General features: G+C 36.3%; 1 protein-coding gene across 1 annotated transcript in view; it reads left to right on the forward strand.

The window, feature by feature from the left end:
• The window catches only part of waplb (WAPL cohesin release factor b), a 77,767-nt gene that overhangs the window by 32,665 nt on the left and 18,754 nt on the right, over positions 1-26,348 (forward strand). Inside the window, exons 6-7 of the mRNA XM_079851866.1 lie at positions 10,566-10,661; positions 13,276-13,437. Of these exons, the coding sequence (XP_079707992.1) occupies positions 10,566-10,661; positions 13,276-13,437 (258 nt within the window). The remainder of the gene's footprint in view (positions 1-10,565; positions 10,662-13,275; positions 13,438-26,348) is intronic.

Raw genomic sequence — 26,348 nt, forward strand, 5'->3', positions numbered from 1 at the left:
TTATTCAGCCAATAAAGTGTAAATTAAATTTAAAACGTATTCATAGAAAATTGTGTCTAGAACTATATAAATGACAAAGGTTTAATTGGCATCTTTATTTCAAACGACCCGACCGACCGCGACCCGAATATCATTAAAAATATTTTTGGATGACTCGTAACCGCGGGTAACCGCGGGTGACCGCAGGCACCCGCTCATTTCGGATCAACCCGCGCATCACTGATGTATATATATATGTATATATATATAATGAATAATATCTGCTTTATATCGGCCATCGGCCACCCTGCTCTCTAAGATATCGGCATATTCCCATATTCTCTCTTCCCATGGGCCTCGCCCCCTTGCCCCAGGTGTTTAAACCTCCCCTAAGTATTATAGTATAGTATGAAAGGCTCCAATTTAGAGCAGTAAAGCGATTATGCGCATCCCGTGCGCAGAATGATACACTTGAAGCAACGCAAAGTCACAGCGTGCAGCACATCACAATGAAAAGTTCAAAGCACAAATCGAAGATATATTTGATGCTTAGTGTATTATATATCTATGCAACAGTTTATTGAGCCTTTTCTTTTAAGTTTTAAATTTCAGTTACAGTGCGCATGAAGAACAATTCATAGTGCTCTCTACTCCAGTGCTGTAATCTAACAGACACCCGGGAGAAAGGAATATGATTTAGAAAGCGCAATAAACTCCAGCAAGAGAAAGTCATTTTATGCAAACCATAGACCTTTATCTACAAATAAAATATACTAATGGGAACATTGATCTTGGATAGAGTGTCATCGTGTTACTGTCGTAACCGAACGCAACGTGCTGTATGAATGCTGAATGGAGAATGACTGAAGAAAGATGAGTTTCCATTAACTTTAACTTAACGACTGAAATATTCATTTTTACCTCACATTATGCTATCGAATGACTATTGGAATATACGGTAGTGCACGAAAACTTTATGGTGCTTTACAATATTTTTTATGCCTTTAGTGGGGCTTAACAATAACACAATAGTTTGCACAATATCAGACTTCACTGAGAAGCTGCAGGCGGACCACCACGGCAGAATGAATGTAGCCGAAACGCTGAAATATAGTGCATTTTTTGAAAAAAATATTTTACATGTTTTTTTTAATGAAAAATGCTCCTCTAGAGTTAATTTTTCTTGCTAACTATCGAGTTTATGGTCCTTGAATGGCTTTCTGGTGTCTTTCTGGCAGTAAATGTAACGTCACTTGACTTTTTTTTACAATAATTTTATTGACGTCTTTCTGCTGTTTAAACACTGATTGAGTGATTACATGAGACATGATGCCATTTCACGAAGTTGTACTGTTTTTTTTTTTTCTCAACATACCTTCTGATATTCATTCATGTTTATTTCATGCTATAATATAACTTGTAAAGAGGAATAAATGAACAAAGGCGTTACAGCGATCTGTCATGGCACATTAAAGAGCATCAAATCCACATTTATTTGAATTTCATAGTAAAATTGACAATTTAAAATCTGAGACTTTGTTTCCTATCAAAAGAAGCCTGCTCTGTCTTGTCTGTCGGCACGTTGTCTGTGCCCTCTTTGCTCTGCGATGTATTTTTCACTGCGTGAGAAAATGGGAGTATGAACAGTGTCAATTGCATATGCAAATGACTACATTTTTTTCTTGTAGTTTTCCCACACTTTATTGGTTCAGCGTTTTTTGCACTCCGAAGAGCTGTGTTGCCCCCTCTGGTGAAAATCAAGCTTTTAATGTTGTTTGTCTATGTGGTGTCTAAGTCAACACCATTGTTGAGTATTTTCTCCTTAAAACTCCAGTGAACCAAAGAACGGGTTTGACATCACTGGCTTTTCTGACATCACAAACTACCTTGTAACCAATCACGTCAACGTGTGGTTGTCAAGAAATAGATCTCTGAGCTGGTGCGAGTGAGTGGAGGCGGGGCTAATTTTCATTTTCATTTAACCACATATACTAAATGAGGCAAGGGTGTAGTTACATTCAAACATTCAAGCTATTTTAAGGCTATTTGAATTTTTTTAAGGAATTTAAGGAATTTTGATGATCAAAGATGAGTTTTAAGGGATACAATGATTGACTGCAGGGGGACTTTAACAAAGTTTTAAGGGCTTCCTGTGATTATCATCAAAATAAAAGTTAGATGGTTCAACGTTTGAACTTCCATAAATATTAGTATTGTTATTTTACAGTTGCAATATAAATGATGAAATACTTGATATTTTTATTTTACAGTTAAAAGTACAATAGTATTATTAATATTAATATTTCTTATTAATTTATTTAGTCATTTTTATATTTAATAATAATATTATTATTATTTTATAGGCATGTTGAGATATAGTCGCCAAAATTTTGGCCAGATTGTACAAACAAGCGAATTCACATTTTAATCGCAATTATAATTTTTATCAGAAAATTGCAGGCTCTAGCATCCCTGCGCTCCTACATAGTCCAGTAATGACCCTTTAAAATGATTCCAGGTTGAGTGCAAGTTGAGCTTTATTGACAGCATTTGTCTCTTATATCTAACAACAAAAAGACTTTTAAACATGGTCAAGTAAGGAACAATAAAATACTTACAAAAGTACAGCCATAGCAACAAATGTGAAATGTTTTGACAGTGTCAGAAATGTTTCACAAACTTGTACCATTGCCATGTGAACCCAGTAACTTTTGCAAAAAAGGCAAAAACCGCTAATCACATGAATTGGGTTGATAGGAGAATAACCAGAATAACTTCTGGTTATATGCTAAGTAAGACTTGCAAGACTTGCTACTCTTGCTTTAATTATCCACTGCTCTGATTGGGTAATGTTTTTGCATATGAAATAAGCATTTCATGTGGAACACTTTTACAAAACGTTTACCATATCTTCACTATTACAGCTACTGAGATTAAATAATCTTAAAGTTTTGATTTGCATCATTATATTTAGATCTACACCCACTGCATAAAAGGTTGCATCGTAGCCGATCAGTCATGTCTGTTGAGCGCACTAGTGCAGTGATGCAACTCAGTTTCTGCACTCTCACGAATACTTGCATCATAACTAAAACATTGCAAACACTATATAAATAAGACATTCCTTGTGAAGTGTTGACAGGTTCATTGATTATAACAGACTGACAGCTCCAGTGATCATAAAAAAGGAGCGTTCTTTGATCGTTTTCAGTATAATTTGAGCTGTTTTTGGATCAAGAATTAAGTTTTGAATTCTGAAACTTACTGCATGTTTTATAGTACAATGACCCCGTTCATGTCAAAAGATGAGGGAAATTTGATTTCTCAATTCATCATGACCCCAATTACTTGGTGACATTTTAAATCCGCAAAGTTCCCCAAGCACATTTTAATATATTACAACAAGCAAATGTTTAAGTTTGCAAGGCATAAAGCATTGAATGCAGCTTCTTTTGAAGAAAGAGTCGAAAGGGATGTTCTTATTCATGATAGTTGTGAAATATGAGAGGTGTTTGAAACTGGTCAAAGCTCAGCATTGCAGTGACTCCTCCTTCCACTGCTGAACATGCCAAGGACAGAACCTGCTCACCTCTCACTCAATACACAAACTCAGACTGATTCTCCTGCATTAATCATTTATGTGGAGTCATTGCACTTTAGCTCTCTCTCTCTCCCTCCCTCCCTCCCTCCCCTTCTTTTGGCTTCTTCACTATAAAAAATTTCAGACCTCTCCAACTCAAAAATTTCTAGTGATTTGGTCACATCTTAATTTTTCCAATTGGCCTAATTTCATTTCTGTGAATTGAATTTTATCAATTGGGACAACAGTCTGTTAACATGGGCTCAATCAGAAATATATTGAGCCAATGGAAACATTTTGTTTACCCAAACAGTGTTGTAGGTCCAACTAAATATTTTAAATTGTAGTAGCAATTTTATTTCTCAGTGTCCCAAAAGCATAAATACATTAAGCAAAATACAGAACACAGACAACAGGGTTGACATTTTATCATAACTTTCTTAAATTAATTCCAACACAGTATAATGTGGTAAAAAAAATACCTTATTTTATATAAGGAAAAACACTGAATACATTTAAGAAGTCTTCTGCAAAACAGGATGTCTTGATATGAGGATGAAAACTTTCAAAAGTGGCACTATATAGGTTAAAAACCTGCAAACAAACAGAAAAACTTACATTAATGACAAGGTTCTGCTGCATCACATCTGGCAAGAGACTGAACAGAAGTTACTTAATTATGTAATGAGGATGAGAGACGTGACAGTCGATGTAGATTTTGCTTTATCGTTTACTTTTCTGGTCATTATATCCAGCTTTTCAGAACTGCTTAAAGTTACTGACACAAGCAATAAAAAAATGAATGGATGAATAAGAAAATCATGAGCGTGATGTGTTTTAAATTAAAAGGAAATAAGCCCTGCAGGAGGCCGACGTTTAATTTAGAGACCACTTCTCTGAGAGGGTTTTAGTGTGTTGTGCTTGGGCTGTACTAACAAGATCACTAGACTGTTAGTATTAGTGATAATGTAGTTTTATTTATTTATTTTTCATTTATTTTTATTTTAAAGCTGGTATTTGTATCTGGAAACCAGGGTGGCCAATAGGCAGTATTGTGCTATTGCATGTAACACAATTATTATATAGGTTATAAATATATCAATCAACAAAACAAGGAATGACTACATCTGTTTATCAGGTGCAGACTTTATAGGCAATTTTTTTACTAATCAGCATGGTAAAACTTCTCTAAATTCATCCTCTTTAAAGTGCAGCTGTTAAAAATATTAAATCGTAAAAATAATTTAAAAAAGAGAATACAGTTCATCACACTAATCAACTAGTCAAGTTTGGGCAATTTGTTGGAAATGTTCTATTTCTTTGGATGATTTAAAAGAAAAGGAAAAAAAAAGCTTTTTAAAACCATTTATTATAATTTTAAAGAATATGTTATCATTGATTAAATAATCTATTAAAACCTATAACTTTTTAAGAAATTAATCTGTTGAAAGGTTAAATTTACCAGAATTGTACAATTTTGGGCTTGTCCCCTATTCAGACATTTTAAAGCTGAACTGTGTTACTTTGTGTATACTTTCTCCTATTACAGCATAATATACAGAGACCACTGTAAGTAAGCCATTAATATGTTAAGTTTCTTTAGAACTATCAACACTTTGTCTGTGAAAACAATCTGGCACTTTGAAAATGACTTGACCAATGTTGTGATTTGAAGGCGGGATTAACTGTTTGATTAATGGCTGGTGAAAACCATTTTGAAAACGATGTTTATTTTTGTCAATCTGTTCAGTGGTGCTAGTGGCACAGAAATGAGCTCAAACTTTGTTTTAATAAAAAAAAAAAGTTAAATGTTATAAACCTTTCCTAAAGTAACTTTTTTTTAATAATGATAAATAATGGGAGCATAGGCTATATGCCAGAGCAACCGAGTGACTGTTTGAAGATCATCAATATTAATACTTATTACATCATGATCTGAGAGAAGCTTTCTTAGGCACATCAAACTGGTTAGGCTATTGCTAGGGAAACCAAAAAGAAAAAATAAATAAGCAATTAAATCTAACTTATAACTTATCTAACCCAAAAATGGCTGTTTCGGCCAAAAATTTTCAGGAGCCGAAATTCCGTTGCGTCCCTAATTATTACTTGAATAATAGATAAATTGTTTATTTGTATGTGTTTGTAGGAGAAGTGCCTGAAATAAGAGAGTGAAATAATTACTCTGTAGCTACGGGTTGTGTCGCTTATTTTCTCTTTTCATAGGCTTTTAAAAGAATAGTTCACTTAAACATAAAAATTGTCATCATTTACTCTCCCTCAAGTTGTTTCAAACCTGTATGAATTTATTTCTTCTGCTGAACACTAAAGAAGATATTTTGAAGAATGTCGGCAACCAAACAGTCTATGTACCCCATTGACTTCCATAGTATTTTTTTTCCTACTATGGAAGTCAAAGGGGTACATCAACTGTCTGGCAGCCTTATCAGTGGCGAATGAGATGCGATCATGATGTAAGAGTTGTTGCAATTTAATGTTTTTCTTAACCTACCCAGTTGAACCCACTTGTTGTGGCACTGCTGCGTTGTACATTTAAAACATTGCACAAATAGAGAAGCTCAATTTGGAGAAGATCTTAAGGCTCATTTCCACCGAGCGGCACTAGCCTGGCTAACGTCAGACCTCTTGTCATTGAGACGTGGTCTGGGAACCACATGTTAATTTTCTCGTATTTGAGGCGTGGTTTACGAATGCCCAGAGCCGTTTATTGGGCGCTACGAATGTCTATCAAATGCGCCTGCAAGTTGCTCATAGCCAATCGTTTCAATTATACCAGATGACGAATGTAGAGCGACAGAAATTCGACGAGGAAGATGACGAAATAAACTTGCGTTCTAAACTACTTAGAACACTATCTAAGGCTGCATCGAAATGTAACTTCGCATCTGATGCCATGTTGGATCCATAGATATAAACAAACTGCTTCGGTGTGTCGCATAGACGTCGTCATCGTCTTGCTGTTCCCTCCCCGTTCTGTGATTGGTCCCCTTTTTGAGGGGAAAATCTGGTCCATGGTGTCCTGGCTGCCTAGCAGCGTGAATAAAATCGTGCTGCGCTCAAGGCAGCATGGGGAAACCCAGGCTAGAGCGGCACAGTACTGTACGCAATTATTTCCATTTCGATTGTCAGTACCAAAATACCGAATGGTACCAAAATACCAAACTGTTCTGTACCACTTTTTTTAGGACCCTTCTGTTGGGTAGCCTCCTAGCACAGTAGTCCGGTACCTAAAAGGTGGAGCTAGACTCACTGCAGCACGTTGATTGGTTGACAGAGAATTGTCACTTGTGCATGCTACAAGGGGAATGAGATGCACAACACATTTTACACGCTGCTTTTCCATTGTTTTCTATTTAAACATGTGGTAGACAAAGTACTCTATGTGATCGGCTTTTCGGCTCTTTGTAATAAACTGTGCATAAATTATGCTGTTTTATTCATAATTGTTTATACAATCAACAAAATTGTATTTGATTTATAAATGTTAGTAAATGTTATGCACTTCTCTCTTTTTTTTTTTTTTTAACTGGCAGTCATGTTACTTCATTGCTTTGAATAAACAATTTAATTCAGTGGATTGATGTTTTACTCATTGCACCCTCTTGTGGCCTCAGGAGACGAGCCAAAAGCTTCCCTTTTAAATTCAAATCTAATCTGATTATTAGTAATATTTAAGTATACAATTTGAATTTAGATTTTTAGCCATTTTGATAGCCCTAATCAGTTGTTCTTAAGCTGTAAGGACTAATGTACAGTACAGTGAGAAGTTCTTTCCTGCGAATTCATTTATTGCTGTTTATGCTTCAGTAAATCAATCCAGTGACTAAAAGATCAGCTTTACATTGTTCCTTTTAGTTGCATTAAAAATCATGTTATTTAAATTATGAATAAATTACAGAAATTGAGCAAAGAACTCTCCCTTTTTAATCTCTTGAGCTGTCATTCACTCCAGTTCAGTGTTTATCAGTGACATTTTATCAGTTCTGATCTCACCAAACTCCCATTATAATCAATGAAACCATCTACTGCACAATGAATCTGTTACATTTACATCGTGTCTGCACTTTTTTTCATCGCATTGTGGTGTTTCAGGCATAACATGAGCTTGCAAAGCTAGAAGCATTTTTATTTGTGTGTTTTTGTAGATTGTTTCAGCAGTTTGCTTGTCAGAGCTGCTCACTGGTTGAGAGACCTGCCTGGTCCTGTTGGAGGTCTTACTTGGCAGCGTCATTCCCAGTCTTTAGATGGGGATTCCAACTCGTAGAAAAAACACTTCAGGGGGCAGTTTTGATTTCTCTCTGCAAGACCTTCTGGAAGCTTCTAGCCCAGCATGTGGAGCTCTGTATGGGGTGGAGCTAGACTTTCACTCCCTGCTAGCATGAAGAACACTTCTTAATTACAGAAGATTAAAACCAATCTCTCCTGCAGAGTTATGTTGAGGGCCAGACTCTTTCTCTTCATTATTAATAAAAACCAAGCCTCAGTGTTGCCCAGTGGACTGCGCCTACTCCTCCTCCTGTAGCCAAGTGCACTTTTATCACCCCCTTCCCCTTTGGCTGTTTGTGGGCTGTCAGTTCCTGCAGTTTGACTCGATCTGGCATCCTCTGTTAGTTGTTCACATACAGAGTGTTCCTGCAGTCTGCTTTGAATGTGCTCCCACTGAGACAAATGACCTGCGCTTCAATTCACACTCCGCCAAAACAAACAAGCTGAGAAATGTAGCACTTCTTAATGAGTTTTAATTACAAACATGATTATGGTTGAAGAAGGAATATAGCCATCTTTGTGCAAAGTGGAGCAGAGGCTTATGCATTGAAAAATGTTTACAGACAATTATCTTCATGACTAGAGTGGATTTGGATGTTGGATGTATTCTCAGGATTCACAGTTGGTTTGGTTCCTTTGTTTGAACCCATGTGCGATTCCAGTCCCAACTCTCACAGGTCTCTTTTCACAATGTGATTTTTGGCTCTGAACCCTCATGTATTTGCCTCATTAACATGAGTATTAATGTGTGTGTTTTTTTTTTTGTTTGTTTTTTTTAACCACTGTGGCTAGGTAATTGCCAATTGTAATTGCCATTGTTCACTTTGCCATTATAGTTGTTTGCGAAGGTAAACTTCACTCTTATTTTTGCTCATCCATGAGTGTGATTTTGGACAGACAAGCACAAATTGCGTTATCTTCAGAAAATGAAAAAAATGTCATAGCTAATGCCATTCAGTGCTATTGTGCTTTGGCGACCTGTTTGAATCCCAGCTCGTGGGACAATCCTGTCTCACTCTCTCTTCTATGTTGCTTCCTAACCAGACATTGTTATTATCTTATTATTGATAAGTCCTAGGGTTGGGTATCGTTTGGGATTTTTTACAAAACCGGTGCCAAATCGATACTTTTAAAATGGTACAGGTGCCTGAACCGATACTTAAAAAAAAAAAAACAAGAGCCACAAAATGACGATGGATGACATTTAAAAGAATGGCTTTTTAAAAAAAATCTTTCAATTGAACAATATATTGAGATATACACATGTATATTGAATGTTAAATAAATTAATAACAAGACTGTTTATCATGGTGATTTATACAGAGACTGTGGATTTGCACGTAACGAGCGCAAACAGTCAATGAACGAGAGAGAGATCGACTTCAAGTCATATATTCATTAAAAAAAAAAAAGTTTGCCACATCTAAGGAAAGCGAAATCTTTGTCGTATCATCCTTTTAACGTTTAAGTTTATTCCCCATGAATGCCGTCAGCGCTGGTCAATGCATTAAATCAATACCATCGATCTCTATGAAGTGAAGTATCAGTTTCAGCGTTGCCCATGCGACGCATTTCTGCTCAGCCGAGCCTTGTAAGATGCTGCTCAAAGTTAACCTTATTCAAAATGCATACTAAGTGACTGATAAAGTCTTCGGCATGGAATACACTTCGATATCACCGTTCTTTTAAAGGTGCTCCAAGCGATGTCACGCGTTGGTCGAACAATTAATCGTTAAAGGATCGCGATTTCAATTCAAGCATCCACAGTCCTAAATGACAACGATTCACCTGTCTGTTCAACCTTGTAATTATTAAACAGATTCACAAACAGTCTTTTCAACCAAAGTTTTATTATTTCTGTTACAAATATTAATATTATCACAGAAGTACTTGGAATAAAAGTTTATATTTCGATCAAAATAGAGCAAATCACCTTTTGAAAGTAACTTGGTGCTTCAAATAACGATTGTATCAATTACATACATTGTTACACCACTAAAAATGTATGTCATTGAATCATTCATTTAAGAGATTCTTTCAAAAACGCTGATTCATTCAGTAATAAAAAACAAGTGAAGTATTTATGAGTGCCATTGAATCATTCATTCAAAATGTTTATTAAATTAATTAATTCAGATTAAATAGACTGGCAGCATTTAACATTTTGTCAGAACCTCTAGTGAAAACTTTTGTTTAGTGTTCTGTTCAGAATCGTGGGAAAATCGTGATCTCTGTTGCTCATCGCCTATCACTGTTGTGGCTGGTCAGGACAAAAACTTGAATATAAAATAGAAAAATACTCTTTATTGTGTGTCATGATATGTCTGGTTTATGTTAGGTCTATGACATGTCAGGAAAAAAAGGCCAAAAACATATTTAAAACAATGTTGTTTCACAATATTATTTGAATTAGGATTGTGGTCAAATTAAAAGTAGAATTACTTTGTCATTTAGAGGCCCACTGATAAATTTATGTGCAAAATTTATATATATATATATAATTTTTTTTTTTTTTTTTTTTTTTTTTTTTTCAGTGAAACTGACATAAGGGAAAACTAGTACTTTAGTTCAATGTCAAAATGTGGTTGTTGTCCTTGATACAAGCCACCCGAACCTAATGACCCCAAAGAGCAAAGACAATGAAGACATTAAATGATTGGAATAAGCTCTTGTATAAAAATGCCCTCAGTGTAAGTGTTTTTTTTTTTGTTTTTTTTCGCAGTCGCCTACTAAAGCTGTGTATAATGCAAGACACTGGAACCATCCAGAGCCAGAAGAACTGCTACCCACGCCTCCATCACGATCTCAAGCTCCTCCAGTGAGTATAACACCAAGCACAGGACACTCCACTGAACACCTCAACTACAAACACAGGCGTAGTCCACTTTAGAAAGCACTTCTGGCACTTCTCATACTATCACCACAATGTTTATTGTCACCTTTGTTCGAAATCTCCTACCTCTATGGTAACACTCCACACATTTCTGCTTTGGTGTTCCCTCAGTATTGAACAGTAATAGCTTAGCACCAGAACCCAGCTGTTAAAGTCAATATGAAATGACATTCACCTTCCATTTTAATTTAGTTTTGTGATGTTTTATGGAGAGACTTGATTTTATTCACCAAGAATTGATTGTATAGAATTTGAAGTAGATTGTGGAGGATAAAGAATTATTTAATTTATTTGAGCCTCATCTGACTGTCACACCGGGTCAAAATTGCATTGGAGTGAAAAGTATGAAATGAAATATAAATTATAGTGGCATTCATTATAAACAATTATTGTAAACACCAAGCCTAAACAAATTTAATTAAATTGAAACTGAAACTACTGGGATATGAAAAATGCAAACAAACTGAAATCAAATAAATGACTAATATTCAGAAAAATTATATAATTATGTGACCCGTGCTGGCAAAATGAGTGCTGGCAAAACGCACAGGCTACTTACCGAGCTACAAGTGAAAATGTCAATTTTGGTTGAATTTTAGGTTTTCACAAAAAATTGCTCATTAAGCTCTCGTCTAGTGATCCCAATGCTCCAAATAGTAATTAAACAGCTAAAAGGATTTGTACGTTTTCTGAAAGGTGTACCTTCCTAAATTTTTCCTTTGTTTTAATAATCCATGAATAATGGGTGTTATTCTCTGCTCGCTTCTAAACGACTGGTGCTTCCCCTCAGTACAAGTTTGGTAGAGTTGTAAAGCGCAGCATTCCAACTTTATGAATTTTCATAGTGAAATCTCAATTGCATGACTCTGAACCAATAACATGTGATTTTCAAACTCATGCTGATGTAAACAAAATGATCTTACTCGCACTTACTGACACATCAAAAGCGTGCGCACAAAGATGCCTCTCAGACAGTGCTTGATTCCGATATACACATACACAGAATCTTGGCGAGTATTCACGCTAACATTATCTATGTCTTAAATGAACATTTGGTTAACTGCTGGGGAAAAATTAAAGAAAGAAAAAAATATATTAGATCCGTGCATTACAGTAGGTCTTAATTTATAGGCTCTCTGTCTCAATGTTAATAAAACATTTGTGGTATCATGGAGAAATAAAGTTGAATAAACATTTTTCCTATAGATATGGGTTTTGACTTGGTGTGTGCCGAATTTGATGTTATTACCAGGGATTTTATTTTGGAGCCTTCAGAAAACTTTAAACTTGAACAAATTATACATCATTTTATAGAAAATGTAATAACAATAACTCATTGCAACTCATTTTGGTCGGGTCACATCTAATTTTAATGATTTGTATATTACATTTAATGCATTACACTTTCATAAAAAAATTTGTAATTGGTTTTTTAAATTTGTCTTTAAGGTTGTAACGTTTCCTTGATTTAGATTCGAATGCTAAATAAATAAAAAAATCTTTGATTGCAATGTACCCATGTTGATTAACGGGCAAAATATCAGAAGTGGTGCATTCCATGGATGAAGATCCGTGATCCGCAGTTATTGTTGCCTTATTATTATTATTATTATTATTATTATTATTATTATTATTATTATTATTATTATTATAAACTATGTATTAAGTTATTTTAAAGCCTTTTGTTCACTTAGGTCTATTTTTGTTACCACAAAAACAAAAAAATCAGATTAATCGTCAAAATAATCGAACGATTAGTCTATTACCAAAATAATTGTTAGTGATAGTCCTAGTCTTTAGGCATGTTTGGACTGTGTTCACATTGCAATTACAGTTGTCAGCGTTTTTCTATATTTCAGCTTTTTTTTAACATTAAATAGTAGACTGGTGAAGTATTTTCCGAGGTGAAGCAAGTTATTAAATTTCAATGAATGATTCCGAAACAAGCATTTTTTTTCCCTTTGGAATAAATGAGCCTGTTGAATCATTCACATTAAAACCAGAAATGTGTATTAAAGCAAATGGGGTGAATTTTTATTTGGTGCTTTGTGCAAACACTCCCCCATTATGCACTTCTCACTCTACTAACAACCTCTTCCTCGCTCTCTACATTTGCCATCTAAACACAATCAATCCCACACAATTTAGGCAGCCTGTATCTGCTGCCACTAGTGAAGCACACTGACAGATATGCTTAGGCTTCACTTGAACTGTTTGTAAGCATTCTCATTAGCTCAGCGTCTCCGTTTGTACTGTTCCTATAAACACATTTTTCAAAACTTTGCATTATTCATTCATTCATGTGGCGCTTGGCCATCTTAGAAGCGTTTTTATTTAGCAGCGTTGCTGTTGGTTGTGGATTTGGCCTTTTAGCCATTGCTGCATGAGGAATTTATAATGTTCTGTAGCCCATCTTTAGTCATCATGTTACATAACTAGCAGTGGGTTGGTTGTTGGCAGCTCATGGTGTATGTGAATCAACTCTGCCAGTGCTTCCAAACATGTTGTTATGCTTTAATTTTGAGTCGTTCTTGCACAGGCTGTTTCATCAGGAGGCAGTAAAGAGTCGAACTCAAACAAGGACGACGGAGTGTTCAAAGCTCCAGCCCCTCCTCCCAAAGTCACCAAGTCCACCACCATCCCCACAGAACCTTACCAGGACATGGTCACTGCTCTCAAATGTAGAAAAGAACACAAGGAGGTGAGTGCAAACATTTGACGCCCCCTTCTGAATTTAGACAATATAGAAACTTGCTGCATAGCTTCAAATCATGTGCATATTTCCTACTACTTTTTCAAAATAGCATGCAGCAGTATGCAGTAATAAACATTTTAGATGTATGTAGTATGTTTGTTGTCTCATCCACATCATGTTGCATGTTTAATTCAACAAGTGACATCCAGTTTTCATCTTGAAAAAAACTATTTTGTTTGCATGTTTAATTATTATTTTTATGTTTTTACAAAATATTTTAACTTTTAGCATGAGTCTTGAAAGATGTTAAAATCATGGCTAATACAATTTGTTGGAAATGGATTTTCGAATCCATTGCATTATGGGAAAATCCCACAGGCTTTTGTAAGACTATGGGGGTGGGGTGTTGACCTCAGTCCCTCTATAAAGGACTATAGATCCTCCATAACAAAATATAATACATTTTAAATTTACACGCATCAATCTGGTGCACTTTGAAAGAAAGAAGTCTTATATATACACACATACATACACATACTTAATAAATTACATTACTTTTCTTCACAATTTTTTTTTGGGAAATTGTGCGAATGTGAAAATTCATAACTGGTGCCTGTTGCATTCCCAAATGCTTGGTAAACTCATATCACATGCAGAAATTAAGTTAACTGCATTCATTCACTGCTTACATGATCGGCCCGTGGGCAGTTCACAAAGTGCACATGTCACTTTGGTACTTGATACCATTTTTGATACCACAAGGACAAATTGCCCCAACATTAAGGGTGTTAACTCCACAGTAAAATAAAAATGAATAAATTGAGAAGAATTAATTATTTAAAATGGTAATTTAATATTAAAATAATAGTAAAATTAATTTATTTACTTCCAAGAGTTTACCCTCAAGAAACGGGGTTATAAATGTTTCTCATCAAAAAGCTGTGATATGTGTGAAAAGCATGAAATGCTGTAACCTGTCATCAAAATTGTGTTAACCGAGCTTATCTGAGATGCTGAAAATGAGTACTGGAACTGTCTGAAATATTCATGTATTATATTATTCATATTCAAATATTCATTCAAATCTATGTTTTGACAACATCAATCCAGATAATTCATGCACAATGCCGCCAATAAGATGGTACAACTGGACCTCTTGTCCCGGGCCGGGGCTTGAGTTAGACTGGAAACATCTTTGAAACACTCACTTGTGTGTTATACTGAAAAAATAAAAAGCTGAATCTGTATTAGGTAGCCTATGGCTTAAAGGGATGCTTCACCGATTAGCATTTAAGCTTTGTATCAGTAGAAACCCGGTAGTATTTTCGAATGACCGTGCTTCCCTCCCTCATGTCCCCCTGAGACGAGAGATTTCTGTATTGTGTGTCTGGAAAAAAACATCAGATGACCCTATTTAAATACACATTCAGCTTTCCAGTGGTGAAATATCCCTTCAACTACTGTGTTAAGACATTTATAATCCTCTAGATTTTTGGCAGCGTAATACTGAAGGCCCAAGCAGGAGCCAATTAAATTTGAAATTCATTGGCATGGAACCAATGATAAATGCATAAAGCTCTATCTTAAATATGCATACAAAATAGTGCAGCTGTTTTTCTATACATTTTGGATTTCATTGTCTCAGTGGCAGCATATTGAAAACTCTAGCCTGATCATTAGGACTGTTATAATAAAACATAAATGCATATTGATGGGGTCTAGAAAGCACTGATGTTCTGTAGAGTAATTCTTATTTTGGGTGTTAAACAGTTAGAAAGTTGTGCAAGCCCACCTACGTTACAACCCTCACCCCTTACTCTGCCCACTCACTGAATGAATGGTTTGGTTTTCATCTGAGCTAAAAGTTGTAAGCTGTTCGGATTGTTCTACATTTAGCCAGTTTTCAGGCCCCAACAAGTTATCTCTTGTTAGCTCTTGTTTGCTATAACTCTGATGTGGGGTCTTTCTATTAGCTTGTAGGTCTACATTATCAGCGAATAATGAAGCGTAACATGCAATACTTTGCTGGCAGGAAATTGCGTTCCTTTGCATGGGCCATGTGGAACAAATCTTCATCTGCTCCAGACAACTGCCTTTTAAATCATTTATTATTTTTAATATGACAGTAATTGGAGTAGCTAGTGTTGTCATTATCTAAAAATGTCTGTAGTCTGTACCAATTCCATTAAAATTGGTTCTCAAATATTGAAAACATTGTTTGAATAAAGTATAAAGTAAGTAATAAAATGAAGAACAAAGAAACGCATTACATGTAATAGAATTAACGGTTTACACTGTAAACCCGGATAAGTAGAATCTACTTAAAAAAAACAAGGTAACTCGTTGCCTTAAAATTTTTAAAGGTCCCGTTGCATGCGATTCCATGTTTCAAAGTTTAGTTAGTGTGTAATGTTGTTGTTAGAGTATAAATAATATCTGTAAAATTATAACGCTCAAAGTTCAATGCCAAGCGAGATATTTTATTTAACAGAAGTTGACTACAAAAAACGCCTGGATTGGACTACACCCCTCTACATCCTGCTTTAGTGACATCACCAGAACCGTGTTTAGACTAAACTCCGCCCACAGGAACACAGGCGTATTGATGGCGAAATGTCAACAGACGGTTGATGTTTATCTATAATCGGATACCGCAAAAGTTTAATTCGAAGTTGTTAGTTTGCTCTGTCCATTTCACCACGGACTGTTTTTCTAACCTGGGATAATATCAAGCAGGCTTCTCTCAGCGTTTCATACTGACGAAGGGGGCAATTTCAACTATATTCCAGCAAGCGGTAAGTACAAGTAGTGATTTAATATGGAAGTAGCGATCAACTTCACATCGTTTCTCTTAGTAGGATGAAAATAATCTTACTTAAACTGTGATTAATATACAGAAAGCGATCACAGAACAATCCCTTTCCAATCGGCCAAGCTGTGACACACAGCGCGAGTTTATATGGACACTTGCCAAAACTCGTTATGAAATCAATGACGCTGTTACACTGCACAACGAAGCTCTTACTGTATTTATATGCCTCATGTTTGCATTGGTGAAATCATTAGTGAGTGCAGAAACTGCGTTGCAATAAGATCTTTCACGCGATCAACAGGCTGTCATCTGCTCAATGCTCATCATCACTGCAAAAATCTATGTGATTGAAATAGATCTAAATACTTAAAAAACTTCTCACGATTCGTTAATCCCGATAGCTGTAATAGTAAAAACGTATAATAGCTGTAATAGTAAAAGTTTTCCAGATAGTTCCACATGTAATGCCAGATATTTCATATGCAAGCATTTCAGCCAATCACAGCAGAGGGCGTTTACACTGAAGTCTCACAGCAGACACGCCCCTTCAAACAGGGTGTTCAAACCAGGGAATGAAATCAGGCTAGGAAATATGCCTTTTACTTCTAAATTTTAACAATTTTTGATCTAAAAAACATACTAATATTGTAAGGGCACCCCTGGAAACATGATAAAATAATAAAAATAATCCATGGAATGGGACCTTTAAGTAATGAAGCATTAGTTGAATAAGTGAAGTGGACTACGTTCAATGTGCTTAAGCCCATAATGGAATGGAATAGAACATTTAAGTTGAATGTACTTATAACCGAGTTACAGTAACTGAAGATACTTAGTTTAAACAATCATTCCCCACCCATTTATTTAACTCAGCTTGTTAAGTAAGCATTACTCCATTACCAATTCAACTAAATTGTATATTCTAACGGACCCAACTTAACTTTTAGTTCCTGAAACTCAAAATATCTTTCAATCAATAGAGCCATGTAAAATACACACATACAACTGCAACATTACACTGATTCAATTTTATTTTTATTGAACATGTCTTTTTTTTAGCAACAAAAGAAACAAAGCCATGGCCTAATAGGCTTCTAGTATGTAGTTTCCTCAGTGATGGCATGAAAAAAAAGAAAAACAAATGTCAACCAACGCTAATGCAGTTTTAAATGAGGTTTCATCAATTGTACATTAACATCAGGGACACTGTAAAACTTTTCACTGTAAATTTACAGTAAAATACTGGCAGCTGGGTTGCCAGCCACATACTGTATTTTTACAGCACTAGTACAGTAAAAAGCATTTACAGTACTCCACTGTATTTACCAAATACAGTATGTACCACATACTTTTACAATATTAAACTTGTCTACAGCAATAAATTATTTTACAGGGAATGCTGCTTTTATAATTACATAATTAAAATATTATACGGTAAGGTTTCATAAGAGTAGCCACACTAGGAAAAAGAAAACATTTTCTGGGTTTTAAAACATTTATTTTATTTAAAAGCAAAGATCAGAAAATTGCCTTCTGTGAACATGTTGGCTGAATTTTTTGACACAAAAAAACATAAAATGCCATTTTAACACTTTAACAACAAACAGGTAACACTTAGCGTTTAATTAAAGGGATGGTTCACCCAAACATTTTAATTAGCCCATGATTTACTCACCCTCAAGTCATCCTAGGTGTATATGACATTCTTCTTTCAGACGAATACAATTGGAGTTCTATTAAAAATGTCCTGGCTCTTCCAAGCTTTATAATGGCAGTGAAGTGCTGTTTCTGTTTTGAAGTCCATACAAGTGCAAACGAAATCCCATTCAAAGTCTGCAAGTTTTCGCAGAAGTGAGGAAACCTGTAGGCTTTCTGTGGTGTTTTTTTGCACAACTTGGCCAGTTTTCTTTGAAGTTACTTGTCCTTTCTTTGTTTTTAATCCACGTTCAGGATTGATGTCAAGAAAGTGTCTAAAAGGCAGAAAAGAAAGGGAAAAAAAAATGAAATATTATGGACTGAGTTTATATATTTTGACAGAGAGAGAGACAGCACAAAAGATATGTAAATAAAACCAAATATCGGTTTAAACGACTAATTTGTTTGGATAAAACTGAACAACATGAAAAAAAAAATGCAATGTTGGATGTTGTGATCAATAACTGATATTTTTTCTGCCCTGGTTAAAATCATAGACTGTAAAAAATATGGACAAAACGTCTGTGACGTCACCCATAGACTTTTTCTGAAGAACGGGTTTGAAGCCGTTTATGGGGGGTATGGGCGGCGCCATCTTGGAAAATCTCGGGAAATCCTAACCCCGCCCACCTTCTGGCCAATCCATATATGGGTAAAAGGGTGGGCTTTGTGTGAGACTGGAACGATGTCATTTTCGCGTGAAGAAAGCAACATAAACAACAATGGATGACATACAGAAGATCTTGTTCTTGCTTCTCGGCGTGTTTGTCACAAGAAGCCAAGCGCCGACATTAGGTGTTTCTCGATAGCAAGTACGCAAAGTTCGGACTTAATTGCCAAGTCCGACTCAGGAGAATGACTCCCGAGGACGCGAGTCCGGTTATTCTGCAAATGGAACAGCGTGCGTCACTCAGCTCGCTCTGCTACTCCGGTTATCTCTGTATGTATATTTTAGGCAACAATAAAACGAAATATGTTATAAAACACCACACTGCCTCTTTTCGTTTTAATTGAAAGAAATTTTAAACATTATAGCCACACAAATGTAGTTCAGGCAACGCGTATTGATTATATTCACTGCATATAACATTAGCCTATTTATAACAAAACGAAATATAAAACACAACCCTGCCTCTTTTCGATTTATATAATATAAAAATATTAAACATTTTAATATGGTCCAGGCAATATGTGCATTTGTACTAAACAACAGATGTTGCAGTAAACAACATTACAGACCATCTTCGTTGTATTAAAATTTAAAATGACAACTCAACCCAGTCTCTTTTTGTTAAATTTCAGTTTTATCAATATTAGCCATTATAAAAGTATAAGTAAAAGGTACAAGAAGCTATACAAATAAAGCAAACAATTCAGTCAAACATACAAAGTCAGCGCTCTAGTCTAACCATACAACGGTAAAGTTAAATAGCTTATAAAGTTATGAAATTTCACTTAAAGGGGGGGTGAAATGCTCATTTTCACTCAATCTCCTGTTAATCTTGAGTACCTATAGAGTAATATTGCATCCTTCATATCTCCAAAAAGTCTTTTGTTTTATTATATTAATCAAAGAAAGATAGGGTGTACCGAGTCTTTCCGGAAAAAACCGAGCGGCTGGGGGCGGGCCGTGTGGGCGAAGCTTAGCTGTGCTAACGCGCCGAGCTAGTGACAACACACAGAGACATTATTTGTTCAACAGTTACTCACCGTCCGGTTCCAACGCACGACCGTGAACCTTTATTGCGACTGCTCGATCCTTAAGCATTAGACGATCTGGGCTTTGTTTATAAAACAATCATCGTCGAAATGCAGGGAACAAACAGTCTACACCTCCGTTTATGCTCAGGAAAAACAAACTCCATCCACGGGTTCCTTAACGCTGGGTTCTTTGGGAATCTGTGCAGGGTTGTCTTGCCCTGGCAACCAAAAACACACTTCTTTGGTGACATTGACTTCCCAAAAGCCGGGCAGGGCGCTTTGATGGCGAACTGCTTTCACTCTCTTGCTCTAGTCTACGAGTGCGTGCGCGCGTGCGTCTTTCCGAGGGAAGTGCCCTTTGGACCCATATAAGGAAATTCCGCCCTCTCTTACGTGAGAGAGAGCCATACTCGAAAAAAACTTCCCGAAACTTGTGACAAACCGGAAGGACAATTTTTGGAACAAAAATACTCCTTCAAACGTACAACTTAACTTTTGAAACTTTATCCATGTTTAGCATGGGAATCCAACTCTTTAACAGTGTAAAAAACTCAGTATGCATGAGACAGCAATTCACCCCCCCTTTAACTTAGCCCTCAGCCAAAACGATTGGCCAGGGAACAAATTATAGATTCATGAGACCAAAAATCGCCCGTTAGATATACACAAGATGAATTATATCTCATGTTTAACCACTACAGAGACGCCAGAGTCAGCGGCAAACGTCAGAACGACTAGCCGAGGAAAGGCTGTTCCAGGCGGGGTACATGAGCGCCCGGTGATGGCCTGCATCTCACAACCTGGATAAAATTTTCAGAAATCTTTATAAATAAACCACAGATTTGAGCTTTAAACAACTACATTCTCGCCTGAAAAACTCTTAAAACTACATTTCAGCATACAGAAACAGTAGTATTATATTTCAACTGTAAATTAAAAAATGGCGCTTCTTATGTTGTCATTCTCCTTGGCGCAGCCTATGCTCGTTATCAGCTGTCAATCAAGCTGTCAATCAAAGTTAACCACGCCCTTATTTGTCACACATTTTATATCTAAATACGATCTAAACTAACGAGTTAGAAAAAAATTCACCCCCCTCGCAGTTGTCAGGCACTCGGAACCTATCGAAAAATACAATAAAAGTCCATGGGACCAACCTGTAAAAACATGAATTTATGCTGTGAAAACGGACATTTTAACATGGGGTCTATGGAGATTTGCTCCCTTTTGGGACCTCGCCCTAGCGGATTTTCGATGTATTGCAGTTTTTCGCACTTCATTTTTCAGATTAGAATGTTGCCGCTTGGTTAAAATACATCAACTCAATGTGTCTGTTTACATGTGCACTGTCAACTAACTAAACTTTTGGAAGTGGGGTTGCCAGATTTAAAGTTTTACTCTACAACTTTTGTCTACTCATCACCCAGCTCATTAAAAATATCATCCCCTCATCAGGTCCCATCAGAGTATCAGTGGAAAGGCAGCCATAGACTCTGTTTATATAGAGCACACATTGCCAAAATAATTTAACCTTAATTGCAAGCCTTGCAATGTGAATTGCATACATGACTACATGATAATGTTAAACATGACATTTACCAGACTAAAATGCATGTTTGCACCCAAAAATGAAAATTCTGTCATTATTACTCACCCTCAAGACTTTCGTTCATCTTCGGGACACAAATTAAGATATTTTGGATGAAATCTGAGAGATTTCTGTCCCTCCATTGACATCAATGTCAACTGTCAAAGCCCAGAAAGGTGGTAAAAACATCAGTAAATAGTACATATAACTACAGTGGTTCAACCTTAATATTATGAAGTGACGAGAATACTTTGTGCACAAAATAACCCCAAAATAACAACATTGTTGAATAATCTCTTCTTTTCCATGTCATTCTCCTACACTGTTGACGTAGTGTAAACCGTGCAGTGCTTCTCTACATCAGAATGTAGGCTCACTATTGGCTAGCTCCTGGGTCATCACACACGACCAGAGTCGGCCAATAATAAGCCTACGTTCTGACGTAGAACCCAGAAGCACTGCACTGGCTTTTTTTCCAAGGCTTGCACCTTGAAATCTGTAACAGGGTTTGCGTTCTCGAGCCACCACTGTTTTGTGCGGATGAGTGGGCCGGAGCGCGTTAAAGGATAACTCTTGCCAAAATGCAACCTCTTTTTGTTAATCTTCCCGAGGCAAACTTTCGTTTAAAAGCATAATTAGGATGGAAACGCCACTTTTAAGTTTGACCGTATTTTCGTTTTCGGTCAAATTGCCTTTTGAATGGGAGTGCTTGGGGCACAACTATGATAGCATCAAAAATAGCTATTTTTAAAACACTAAGAAGGCTCGACACAACATGAAACTTTGCTCGAAGTATCACCAGGGGCTCTACACATGAACTCCAGCATTGAGAACATTGTTTGTGTACACAGAGTTTACTAACAATTAAGATTTTGAACAACTCACTGAAGCTGTGTCCGCCGGCATTTTGACGGTCAAAAATAGTCGATCTAAAAACTTTATTCTAGAGCTGCTGTAAAGCCTAAACAATCTACGTTACTGTACTTTCCTATTATCACTGTAAAGCTGCTTTGAAACAATCTATATTGTTAAAAGCGCTATATAAATGAAGGTGACTTGACACTGTTTACGCTACGTCAACAGCATAGGAGAATGACGTGAAAGAGTAGAGATTGTTGAATAATGTCGTTATTTTGTTTTTGTGCACAAAAAGTATTCTCATCGCTTCATAATATTAAGATTGCACCACTGTAGTTACATGGATTATTTAAACGATGTTTTGACTACTTTTCTGGGCCTTGAAAGTTGCAAAGACGTTGCTGTCTATGGGTGGTTCAGAAACCTCTCAGATTTCATCAAAAATATCTTAATTTGTGTTCTGAAGATGAACGAAGGTCTTACTGTGCGTTCACACCGCCGGCGGCGAGAGCGTCAAAGTGGCCGGAAGCCATTCATTTTCAATGAGAGCCGGCGGCGAGCTCCGGCGAGGGCGGCGCGGCGCGTCTTGGACGGCGAGAGCGGCGAGAAGAGTTGAAATCAAGTCAACTTTATGGTAATAAGCTATGACGCGGTTCGGCGGCAACCAGCGGCAACCAGTCGGAATGTAGAAGTCCTCCGCCTGAGAGGATACGAGAGAACACAATTCTGTAAACTTTGGTTCCCACCACATTAGTTCCTAAGCAAAATGGAGGAAAAATTAATCATTTCTGTTGCGGGTTTCCCGTTATTGTACGACTTGTCATCCATAGTGTTGTTAGTTGATTAGAAAAAGCTGCGCAACACTATTTATAGGCAACATTTTCGCGCTAGAACTTCTTTGAACTAAAAACGCTTGTTTTTTAAGCAGGAATGCAATTCATTTGCTCAAAATAATAATGATTTTGACCAATTGCAGCAACGGTTTTTGCGGCCCCTTTAAATGAAGTTTTTTTATAAAATCACGCATTCTAATCTACGTCAGAGCGTCAGAGCGTCCCCGAATCTTTCTACGGCGTCGGTGGCAGGGCGGCGAGAGCGAATTTTGCCGCTCTCGCCGGCGGCGGTGTGAACGTACAGTTACAGGTTTGGAACGACATGAGGGTGAGTAATTAATGACAGAATTTTCACTAATCATTTAACTGAAAACAACTTTCACTGACATATCTTAAAATATGTGACTGCCACTGTTTTGTCTCAAGATGCACACCAGTAATGTTTTTTTTTTATTAGACATTTTTATAAAAGCTGCTTAAATGCCCTAATTTTATTAAGGCCTAGACCTGGCTTAAGCTAAGCCCAGTATGGAAACCATGGCCATATTGTTTATACCAGTAGTCAGCTTAATAAATACTGTCAAGACAAGTCACAATTCAGTCTAATATTTATATGAATGGCAAATATGCTAATGACTAACCTTGAACAAACTCAAGGTGCTGCCTCTTCCTGGTACTGCAAGCTAGAGGTCTTCACGGGTCCAAAAAAAGAGACCCGTAATGTGCTGAACCGAACCGACCCGGACCCGGGTCGAAATGAACTCATAGGAGGAGGCAAACAGCGCTGCCAGGCCAGTGATGAAGTTAGGCTGTGATCCTTTCACACACACCTTGACCTTCCAAACGTGATATCCAGCACTGGTCGCTTAGAGATTGACCTGTATTTGTTAAAAAAAAAAAAAAAAAAAAAAAAAAATTTATAAATATTAATAATTAAAATAACTATTGTGGGTTTCACTGTGGTTCGATGTAGTTGTCTATTCATAGTTCTATGAATTAAAATTTTCACCTAAACATTAAAATTGATTAGGGTTAGAACGTTAAAACGCACTGGCATATTATTTTGCTTGTTTTAAGCATAAACTCACTTAATTTTGACTTATTTCAGAAAACAAGACAATTTTTACTTGTCTATTAAATGCTTCATGTAAGAATTTTAGATATCTGGACTGGAAACAAGAAGAAAACTAATTAAGAAAAACATATTTTGCAGTGGGGTGAGTAAATGATGGCTTTTCATTTTAGGTTAAAACTACCCAAGGTTTACATACCAAGCAATATAAAGTGTGGACTCTCTGGCAGATGTAGATTGCTGGACATCAGCGTTGCAAATTCCTGAAACAATTTTTAAAAAGAACAGCACAGCCATGATCAACAGAACCAAAACATAAAACATATTACAGATTAATGATATTTGTTGAATAATCTCTACTTATCTGCTTTAAGGATAACACCGTCTAACTTCTCTTTGAATGGTGGGAGTAGTTGTAGGACCATGGCATGGCAATCAGGAATACTACATTTAAAAACAACATAGGAACATGGATTTTCTTGTGCTAGCAAAATTCTGACAACGATTCAAAAGCACGATCACAGAACTGACAGCATTTTTTTTTTTTACCACATTGATAGACTATAACTGTAACACTAACGTTACTTAAAAGCACTTACATTAGCACTGGACCGTCATCAGATTACAATCAGATTGCACGTCATGCAAATAACATGGTAAATGTTGGCTGTTATGTGAAATGTCGAAGTTAACGTTACTTGGTAAACAGGTGGAACAGAGTGATTGCTTGCGTGGCCGTGGTAGTAAACCGCGTTCGCAAAATCAAACCAAATACGTGGAAACAATGTAGAAATGCGAACTCAAAAAAAATATATTGGCTTACCGTATCACTCAATTGAAAAATGTTTTCATCTTCTCAAACTCTAAATCCCACTTATCGTCACAGGCGCAGGTTAGATTATTCAGATGATTCTTCCATCCATCTTCATGTAACGTTAATGTCGTCCATTTTCTGCTGCGCCACAGGCAACTAATGTTTGAAACACGAACTGAAGCTCACAAAATCTTAAAAATTGCTCACAGATTCGCAGACACTGTTTATCTTGATAACATGAATGATTATTCTGTTGAGTTGAATGAATCTCGCTGACAAATCAAGTTTGCCTGTAGTTGTCTGCTCGCGTCACATTTGAACTGAATTGAGCGCGAAAGAAATCAATCCCACAATGCAATACCTTTACAGTATGATACTGTATTACGAATTTATGGGGTTGAAAACAGAAATGTGCTGTATATTTACAGCTGTTCTGTAAAAGATACAGCCTAATACTGTATTATGGAAATACAGTACAATTCTGTAGGAAATTTGCTGTAAATTTACAGTAAAGGGTTACAGTGGACACAACAATAACGTCCAGAAATCACGAACTTACCCGTGACTCCATCTGGAAAATAATTCGCGATTTCGTATTTTGTTTTTGACCCTTGGTGATATTAAGTTGTTTGAGCTCAAACACATAATTACAATAAGATAGGCCATTAAAAAGTACAGTTTACTCAGAATTCATAATTAATGTAAAGAAATGACACGTTTAAGTAATACAAACTCAGTTTGTTTGAGTAGAAACTACTGATTGGACTTAAACTCAATTATAATAAGAAAGGACAAGAAAAAGTTCAACTTAATCAGAATTAACAAGTAATGTCAATAAATTAGACGCATTTAAGTAATATGAACTCAATCTCTTTGAGTTGAATCAAAATCTGGGTTTACAGTGTATCTGTTAGTTTGTATTTACACCAAGACCTAATGCACTGATTTATTTTCACATAGTGTCAGAATGTTTTGTCCCATTCATTGCTATGGTTATCACTGTCAATCATCGCAGTTTTGAATTCAATCCTGCATTTAAATACAGTTGTCAGTTCAGAAATTTTGCTTTACACTTAGCAGCATACAAAATAAAACTGATCAAAATTGTGAATGGGTTATATACAGAAAGCAGGCAAAAATAACTCTTTTTATAATCATTGCAGCTGTCAATCATGTTTAGCACAAGCTCCCTGACTGAGCTCTGCACTCTTTCGAAAGCTCCCATTTTAATCAAAAAAGCGGTCTACATTGCACAATGAATCTCTTGTTTACATTGTGTCTACACTTTTTTACAATGGAAAGATTTGCAAGTGTGCAGAACTGAGCTTGCATTAAACAAACTGCAACGTTTTGTATTGCGTGCATTCTGATAACTTAAACTGCTCTCATTGGCCTTTGCATTCATGCGCTCCACACACATCTGTGATTGGTTACAGTGCTCAACACTTCATAAAATCATCCCAAATCGATCCAGTACTCCGTACTACCGGTACAGCAGAAAGGCTGGTTGTAATTTATTTTTATTTATTTTATTTTATTTTAGT

The sequence above is a fragment of the Squalius cephalus genome, assembly GCF_949319135.1.
Source record: "Squalius cephalus genome assembly, chromosome: 19".
Classification (NCBI taxonomy): Eukaryota; Metazoa; Chordata; class Actinopteri; order Cypriniformes; family Leuciscidae; genus Squalius; species Squalius cephalus.